Genomic DNA, 10,000 nt, shown 5'->3' with positions numbered 1-10,000 from the left:
AGAATAACATTTAAATCACATTGGAAGTGTTTCAAACGGATGTCTAAAAGGTATTAATCACAAAATATGCAAATCAGATTTTTAATCAATGTATTATTACCTTTTTTGTGTAGGCGGTCAATGTTGACCGTTAACACCATGAACGTAACCATGTTTCTAACACAACCAGAGGGTTAACTGCAGAAACTCATTAATTATTATTTCATTATACTAGCTTAAATGATTTGTCATTTATTCAACATGGGTTATAAATGGTATTAAAATCAAACAAAAAATCAAGAGGGCATCACGACCCACTGTGGATCTTTGGCAACCCATAGATTGGGTCCCGACCCATAGGTTGGGAACCACTGATCTACTCCTCTCCTCTCTTCTCATCTCCTCCTCCACCACCTCCTCTCTACTCCTCTCTTCTCTCCTCCTCTCTTCTCTCCTCCTCTATTCTCCTCTCTTCTCTCCTCCTCTCTTCTCCTCTCTTCTCCTCTCTTCTCCTCTCTTCTCCTCTCCTCTCTTCTCCCCTCCTCTCTTCTCCTCTCCTCTCTTCTCCCCTCCTCTCTTCTCCTCTCTTCTCTCCTCATCTCTTCTCCCCTCTTCTCTTCTCCTCTCCTCTCTTCTCTTCTCTCTTCTCTCCTCCTCTACTCTCTTCTCTCATCCTCTCTTCTCTCCTCTCCTCTCTTCTCTTCTCCCCTCTCTTCTTCTCTTCCTCTCTACTCCTCTCTTCCCTCCTCCTCTCTTCTTATCTCCTCCTCTCTTCTCATCTCCTCCTCTCCTTTCTTCTCTCCTCCTCCAACACGTCCTCTCTACTCCTCTCTTCTCTCCTCTCCTCTCCTCTCCTCTCCTCTCCTCTCCTGTCCTCCTCTCTTCTCTCCTCTCCTCTCCTCTCCTCTCCTCTCATCTCCTGTCCTCCCCTCTCCTCCCCTCTCCTCTCCTCTCCTCTCCTCTCCTGTCCTCCTCTCTTCTCTTCTCCCCTCTCATCCTCCTTCATCATTAGGCCATGCAGCAACTGTGGCATTTATCCTCTCCTCTCCTCTCCTCTCCTCTATGTCTCCTCTCCTCTCCTCTCCTCTCCTCTCCTCTCCTCTACTCCCCTCCCCTCTCCTCTACTCTACTCTACTCTTCTCTCTCCTCTACTCTTCTCTTCTCTACTCTCCTCTCCTCTCCTCTCCTCTCCTCTCCTCTCCTCTCCTCTCCTCTCCTCTCCTCTCCTCTCCTCTCCTCTCCTCTCCTCTCTTCTCTCCTCCTCTCCTCTCCTCTCCTCTCCTCTCTACTCTCCTCTTCATCATTAGGCCATGAGCAACTGTGGCAGTTATATGCTTTACTTTTTTCCGATTTCTCGCACAAGTTTGTCAGGAAATTCATCTGCACTGAAGCTCATACTGGTTTCCAGTTTTGAAGATCTTGACATTGTTTGTTTTATGTATGTAAAGTATGTTTTATGGAGGACATTATACAAGTTTTGTAGAGAAATTATTCTACACTTCAGTTTTTCCAGTTTTGAAGATCTGGATATTGGGGTGGAATATATTTTATTGAGGTGTTGTGATTTGTGACAAACTTGGGAGTGGATTACAGTTTTTATTTCCATGTGAATTGCCAATTGAGTCATATTGTAATCTAGAGCAGTGTTTCCCAACCAGGGGTACGTGTACCACTAGGGGTACGCGAGCATACTGTAGGGGGTACGTGGAAAGTGTGGACTACGGAGCATAGTGACTTGGGTTGGAGTAAAAGATAGTGAGGGGGGGGGGGTACTCATGGTATGGCAAAAAGGCTTAGGGGGTACGCAGGACAAAAAAGGTTGGGAAACACTGATCTAGAGTGTGAATGTGTCTGTGTGTGTGTGTGTGTGTGTGTGTGTGTGTGTGTGTGTGTGTGTGTGTGTGTGTGTGTGTGTGTGTGTGTGTGTGTGTGTGTGTGTGTGTGTGTGTGTGTGTGTGTGTGTGTGTGTGTGTGTAGAGTGTGCAGGTGTGTGTAGGTGTGTTGAGTTTTGCGCTGGGCGTGGTCTTCGCCTCCACTGCCGACTATAACGTGTGTGTGTGTGTGTGTGTGTGTGTGTGTGTGTGTGTGTGTGTGTGTGTGTAGAGTGTGCAGGTGTGTGCAGGTGTGTGTAGTTTTGCGCTGGGCGTGGTCTTGGCCTCCACTGCGGACTATAACGTGTGTGTGTGTGTGTGTGTGTGTGTGTGTGTGTGTGTGTAGAGTGTGCAGGTGTGTGCAGGTGTGTTGAGCTTTGCGCTGGGCGTGGTCTTGGCCTCCACTGCGGACTATAACGTGTGTGTGTGTGTGTGTGTGTGTGTGTGTGTGTGTGTGTGTGTGTGTGTGTGTGTGTGTGTGTGTGTGTGTGTGTGTGTGTGTAGAGTGTGCAGGTGTGTGCAGGTGTGTGTAGTTTTGCGCTGGGCGTGGTCTTTGCCTCCACTGCGGACTTCAACTCCTTCCTCATCGTCCTCTTCAGAATCCCCTTCCTGAACGGGGCGCTGGTAACACACACACACACATTACATACATACATACACACACACACACACACACACACACACACACACACACACACGCACACACACACACACACACACACACACACACACGCACACACACACACACACACACACACACACACACACACACACACACACACGCACACATTACACACATACATACATACATACACACTCACAAACACTCACACACACACACACACACACACACACACACACACACACATTACATACATACATACACACACACACACACACACACACACACACACACGCACACATTACACACACACATGCACACACACACACTCACAAACACTCACACACACACACACACACACACACACACACACACACACACACACACACACACACACACACACACACACACACACACACACACACACACACACACACACACACACACACACACACACACACACACACACACACACACACACATTACATACATACATACACACTCATAAACAATTTAATTACCTGAATAAGCCTACTGAATTATATTATGCATGATTTTAGACCTATGAACATTATAATATAATGTAATATAATATAATACAGTTTTTCTCGACTGCCTACTCACAATTTTCGGAATCGGTCTTCGGAATCGAATTCTCAAAACTCTACACACAAATCTCCAAACTTCACACACAACGGGCCAAACTCTTCACTACCTCTGAAAAATGCACGTCTTGTCTCAAAACAATGTACTCTCTTCTAAAAACCTCATTTTGTCGTCAAATGACACACACAGACAGTCACTACAATACACATTTGCAGACCCATTAAAACACTGTTGGGCACAGGGTAAACTAATTTCCAGTAACTTGGTCTTTTTTTGTTCTGGATTGCATGGATACTGTGACATAAGTTGGAAAAACTTCATTCCCACAACACACAAACAGAATTTTTTTTATGTCTTTTTCACAAAAGCAACACAAAGATAAACCCCACTGCCTATTTGGCAGTACAAAAAAAACATTACATTACTGTATAGCCTATTGCTATGAAAAAAAAACTTGAAACACAGTAGAAACATATTTTCTTCAGTGTTCTACTTACTAAAGAGGGTATTTTTCTGTAGTAAAATACTGAAATATTGTTTTTAGACTCGGAGTACACAGATGTGTATATATTTTACATATTTTTAAAAATATTTAAAAATTGCACTAATGTATTGTAAAATATTGGGTAACCACATGAAAGTTATGTCTTGTATAACATATTTTTGAGTTACAGTAAAAAACTAAACAAATGGGTTTTCTCCTTGCATCCACTCATTTTTCATCAATATGACATGCAATGTGTGTCCTTATGGGGTGATGATTTCAGATTGTAAACCGGTATGAAGAGAGTTTGCCCATGTGATGAGGAAGTGAACATAGTATTGCAGTTGATTGTAGTGTTGTGAATGACAGTGTGTTCCATGAGAAACCCAGTGTTTTTCTTTATGAAAATTGAGTGTAATCCAGAGAATTGTGTTTAATGGTGTGAAAAGAGTGTGTTTTAAAACTGGAATTTGAGTGTTAAGTAGGAATTGTGTTTAGCGTTCAGTGACATTGGTTAGGGGAGTTGGGAAATGGGTGAGATGTTCCGAGAATTGTGTGTGAAGTACCAGAACTTGTGTGGAGGCAATCGAGAAAAACTGTAATAATGTGGATATGCATCACTATGCAGTATCAACATATACTTTCGTTTGGAATTTTTTTATACTGTATGAAAAACCAACCCTTTCGAAAATCGATATAAATTTGAGGGAATTATGGCCATCTGAAGAGTATACAACACCAAAAACTCACTGCAACTGGTTGAGCCAGAAGGCTGCTCTAACATGGCCGCCATGAGCGGACGTTCGACTTGCATGACGGGGACGCGGACGACGCATCAAGTCTTCCTATATGATGTGTGTGGCGGACGACGCATCAAGTCTTCCTATATGATGTGTGTGGCGGACGACGCATCAAGTCTTCCTATATGATGTGTGTGGCGGACGACGCATCAAGTCTTCCTATATGATGTGTGTGGCGGACGACGCATCAAGTCTTCCTATATGATGTCCGTGGCGGACGACGCATCAAGTCTTCCTATATGATGTGTGTGGCGGACGACGCATCAAGTCTTCCTATATGATGTCCGTGGCGGACGACGCATCAAGTCGTCCTATATGATGTCCGTGGCGGACGACGCATCAAGTCTTCCTATATGATGTGTGTGGCGGACGACGCATCAAGTCTTCCTATATGATGTGTGTGGCGGACGACGCATCAAGTCTTCCTATATGATGTCCGTGGCGGACGACGCATCAAGTCTTCCTATATGATGTGTGTGGCGGACGACGCATCAAGTCTTCCTATATGATGTCCGTGGCGGACGACGCATCAAGTCTTCCTATATGATGTCCGTGGCGGACGACGCATCAAGTCTTCCTATATGATGTCCGTGGCGGACGACGCATCAAGTCTTCCTATATGATGTCCGTGGCGGACGACGCATCAAGTCTTCCTATATGATGTCCGTGGCGGACGACGCATCAAGTCTTCCTATATGATGTGTGTGGCGGACGACGCATCAAGTCTTCCTATATGATGTGTGTGGCGGACGACGCATCAAGTCTTCCTATATGATGTGTGTGGCGGACGACGCATCAAGTCTTCCTATATGATGTGTGTGGCGGACGACGCATCAAGTCTTCCTATATGATGTGTGTGGCGGACGACGCATCAAGTCTTCCTATATGATGTCCGTGGCGGACGACGCATCAAGTCTTCCTATATGATGTCCGTGGCGGACGACGCATCAAGTCTTCCTATATGATGTGTGTGGCGGTCACAGTTTCTTCCTGTGACAGTAACAGTTTCTTGTGTGTGTTCCTGCCGAGGCATTGGCGTTTTGATTAACATGTCCAAATCATGACACAAGTGTGTGTGTGTGTTTGTGTGTGTGTGTGTGTGTGTGTGTGTGTGTGTGTGTTGCAGTTGTTCGTCGCTGGGCTGTTGTCCAATCTGCTGTACAGGGAGCCTCGCCTTCTACCAGTGAGTCACACACACACACACCCACACACACACACACACACATGCACGCACACACGTACACACGCACGCGTACACACACACACACACGCACGCGCGCACACGTTCACATGCACACGCACCCGCACACACACACACACACGCACGTGTAACGGACATGAACCGACCATTACATTAAAATAACAAAAATAAGAGTCTTTGGATGATTGAAGAGGCAGGAGAGATGAGGGGTCTCGATCCAGTAGCATTTATTTACTCCCTGAAACAACAGACAGGGCGGGCAAAGTGAGGCACACTGCAAGGGGTCGAAGTAATTGGCATTCCCCTTGCCAATCTTCCAGAACTGAGACAAAACTACAGCAGCTAGACAAGCTAGCCTACTGTTTACAGTGTAATAGAGAAACCAAGGCACTTAGATCGTATAGTTTACACATTAAAACCCAAAAGAAAACACAATGTACATCATCACAAATACTACAGGGATCTTTCTTTTTTACACATAAACACATACCTGAAACAACAGACAGGGCGGGCAAAGTGAGGCACACTGCAAGGGGTCGAAGTAATTGGCATTCCTGTGACACAATAGGCACGTTAGCACCTGTTAACTTCATAACGATCGCGGACATTAATAGCGCTAATTTGCATATTTCGAGCGCAAATGACAACGAAAATATCCACACAAACGTAACAGAATATCTTCCCATCAAAGGTCAGTAAAATAACAGAGAAATTAAAGCATAGAAACATCATTAAATAGTATGTGACACGGAGGAAAAAATAACACAGCTTACCCCTTGCCAATCTTCCAGAACTGAGGAAGAGTTCCGGGGTGCCACACCAATTAACGCCCCATCAGAAACAATAGGCAACGGTAAACCCATCCCAAGTACATTATAGCCCACATATTTTGAGAAGTTCACTAAGAGCAAAAAAATAAGGTTCATTCTTAACACTACTACATACACACAAGCACACGCTGACACACACACGTACACACGCACACGTTCTCTGATTGGGCAGAGAAACTGTAAAGGTCGGAATGCTTGGCCATTATACAGGGACCATGATCTTGGACATTATGAGTCATCCTCCCCAGACTGTCTTTCAGATCGAAACGATTGTGTAGAACAGGTGTCACCAACGTGGTGCCCGCGGGCGCCAGGTAGCCCTCCAGGAGCTTCTGAGGTGCCCACCAAGGATGTTAATAAACAGTGACGACTGCAAGATTTTAGTCACAGTTAATGCTTTTCTTAATTTAAATATGAGATTATTTCTTTATAGCCTGTAAATAATATTTCCTTATAACAATCAGCAAATTATCATTCAATCTAGTGTGATTTGGGAATGATGTCAAGACATCAGTCGAGGATTTTAAACAAAAGTAGCCCTCGGGTAGCTCTCAGTAGCCCTCTGACCCAGAAAGGTTGGGGACAAAAGTCAAAGTCAGAGAACTTTAAAGGGGCTAGAGCTAGAGGGGGATGAGGGGGGATATTTAGGATTTAGTAGGCAGAGGGCACCCTTTCCCAAAAAGGGCTTAGGACAAAATGGGTAAAATGACATATTTGTCCATTTGTGTGCAATTATGCTGGTGCAAAAGTGAGTACACACCTATGTTAAACTGTCTGAGAAGTGCAGAGAGAGGTTGGTTTTTTATATACATTACCATTTTCTGTGAGAGATTTAAAGGGACAAAGCGGAATTAACCCGTTAAAGGGACACTGTGTGAGATTTTTAGTTGTTTATTTCCAGAATTCATGCTGCCCATTCACTAATGGTACCTTTTTCATGAATACTTCCCACCAGCATCAAATTCCAAGTATTCATTATGACTGGAAAATGTACACTTTTCATCCATAAATGGCACGCGGTGTGGTCTTCTGCCTCGAGGGCTGACTTGCTGCTGTGAAGTCAGATGCAGGTTTGAACTGCATGAGATCGCCTCGAACACATCGACATGCCTAATTTTCTTGGTAAAGAAGCCCCCCAACCCCCAATAATCAGAATCAATCTCTGACCATCCCCCCTGCTTTGATTTTACAACTCGACCACTGGGCACAAAGTAGGATGACGTTGTTTGCGCGGTGCCCGTGGCTGTTCAAATAAACTCGCTGTGAGAATGTTTTTCATCGCGAAATGCCAGCAGTTGATACAAATCTAAATACTGTATGTTAAGTGATTTTTCGCTTGAAAAGTGTTTCATTCGGACCGCTCTAAATGCAGCCGCAGCTAAATGTAAGACCTAAATTACTATTAATTGTGTGTGTGTGTGTGTGTAAGTGTGTATTGGTGTGTTTCTGTGCTAACCTGACCTGTCTGTGTGTGTGTGTGTGTGCGTGCTTGCGTGCGTGTGTGTGTGTGTGTGTGTGTAGGTGTGTTTCCGTGCCAACCTGGCGTGTCTGGGGTCTGCTGTGGTGGGACTCATCCTCATGTGTGTGGACCTGGCAATGGCTAAGGAGACACACACACACGCACACAAGAAGGTACACACACACACGCCATGGCTAAGGAGACACACACACACGCACACAAGAAGGTACACACACACACGCCATGGCTAAGGAGACACACACACACGCACACAAGAAGGTACACACACACGCCATGGCTAAGGAGACACACACACACGCACACAAGAAGGTACACACACACACACACACACAAGAAGGTGAACACAAACACACACACATGCACACACAAGAAGTTGAAAACGCACACAAGAAGGTGAACACAAACACACGCACACACACACACACTCATGCACACAAGCCCGCACAGACACACACACACACACACGCACACACACACGCGCGCGCACACAAGAAGGTGAACACACACACACACGCACACAAGAAGGTGAACACACATGCACGCATGCACACACAGACACATGTACGCACGCGCGCACACACACACACACACACACACACACACACACACACACACACACACACACACACACACACACACACACACACACACACACACACACACACACACACATATTCACGGTGCCATGAAGGTAAGTGCTGCTATGTTGTTCTCTGTGGTCATCATTGCAGTGGCTCTCTGGCGCCCTCCTCTGGGCGTCTTTAGAACAGCACAGAGCACATCCTAACGTACAGGCAGTTCTCTTTACACTTTCACGGTTTAATTAATTTAGGTATTCAACTTGTGTTTCAGAAAATCTCAAATGGTCAAAATAACACATAAGATGCAATGTTTCCAAATCCCCAAAAAGTCAAAGAAAACAAGTTGATATTAACTGAACACCAAAATGGGCCACACTTAAAAGGACACTGTGTGAGATTTTTAGTTGTTTATTTCCAGAATTCATGCTGCCCATTCACTAATGTTACCTTTTTATTTTTATTTTATTATATGTTCCCTTCTCCATGGTCCGCCATTTTGAATTTCCAAAAATAGCCATTTTTAGCTGCAAAAATGACTGCTTGGAACATACTAGAAAATATTTGTTTTATTACTCAGTAAACTTTCATGAAAAGATCAAATTTGGCAATAGGCGGCCCAATTTCAATGATCATTTGTAAATGCTTTGTTAAATGTTAATTATAATTAAATGTTAATAAAGTGTTTATTAAAGGGACACTGTGTGAGATTTTCAATTGTTTATTTCCAGAATTCATGCTGCCCATTCACTAATGTTATCTTTTTCATGAATACTTACCACCAGCATCAAATTCTAAGTATTCCATACTAGAAAATATTTGTTTATTACTTAGTAAACTTTCATGTAAATATCAAATTTGGCGATAGCCAGCCCAGTTTCAATGAGCAGCATAGCTGCAGTACCTTTTTTGGCCATTTCCTGCACAGTGTCCCTTTAAGAGTTTATTTTGTAGCCGCCAGAACATTAACAATAAAGGGAGACGTTATATATTTATTTCATACCTTTACTTTATATCGTTGTTTTATATGAAGCGTAGTATGTTGCTGTAAATAGCGTAATATTGTGCTCTGAATTGTGAGTTGGTATAGCTGACCAGCTGGAGACCTTATATCTGTGTTACGGTGTTTCTGTACTTTTTACAAAAACAGAGACTTTAAAACACAACTTGCCTGCTGTGGGCAGCTGCAAAATAAACACTTAAAACATGAAAGTAAATAAATTAATAATCAGACGTGATGAAGGTGTGTGTGTGTGTGTGTGTGTGTGTGTGTAGACGGAGGTCCTGGTGCTGGTGATGGTGTGTGTGTGTGTGTGTGTGTGTGTGTGTGTGTGTGTGTGTGTGTGTGTGTGTGTGTGTGTGTGTGTGTGTGTGTGTGTGTGTGTGTCTAGATGGAGGTGCTGGTGTTGGTGGTGATTGTAATCCAGATGGTGTGTGTGTGTGTGTGTGTGTGTGTGTGTGTGTGTGTGTGTGTGTGTGTGTGTGTGTGTGTGTGTGTGTGTGTGTGTGTGTAGACGGAGGTCCTGGTGCTGGTGGTGACTGTAATCCA

General features: G+C 44.2%; 1 protein-coding gene across 1 annotated transcript in view; it reads left to right on the top strand.

Moving 5' to 3' along the window:
- Positions 1 to 10,000, top strand: part of si:ch211-269k10.4 (uncharacterized protein LOC100150242 homolog) — a 26,622-nt gene that overhangs the window by 16,067 nt on the left and 555 nt on the right. Inside the window, exons 4-5 of the mRNA XM_063198391.1 lie at positions 2,083 to 2,156; positions 2,384 to 2,474. Of these exons, the coding sequence (XP_063054461.1) occupies positions 2,083 to 2,156; positions 2,384 to 2,474 (165 nt within the window). The remainder of the gene's footprint in view (positions 1 to 2,082; positions 2,157 to 2,383; positions 2,475 to 10,000) is intronic.

Source organism: Engraulis encrasicolus, chromosome 5, assembly GCF_034702125.1.
Source record: "Engraulis encrasicolus isolate BLACKSEA-1 chromosome 5, IST_EnEncr_1.0, whole genome shotgun sequence".
Classification (NCBI taxonomy): Eukaryota; Metazoa; Chordata; class Actinopteri; order Clupeiformes; family Engraulidae; genus Engraulis; species Engraulis encrasicolus.
This window is presented reverse-complemented; position numbering and strand designations above follow the sequence as displayed.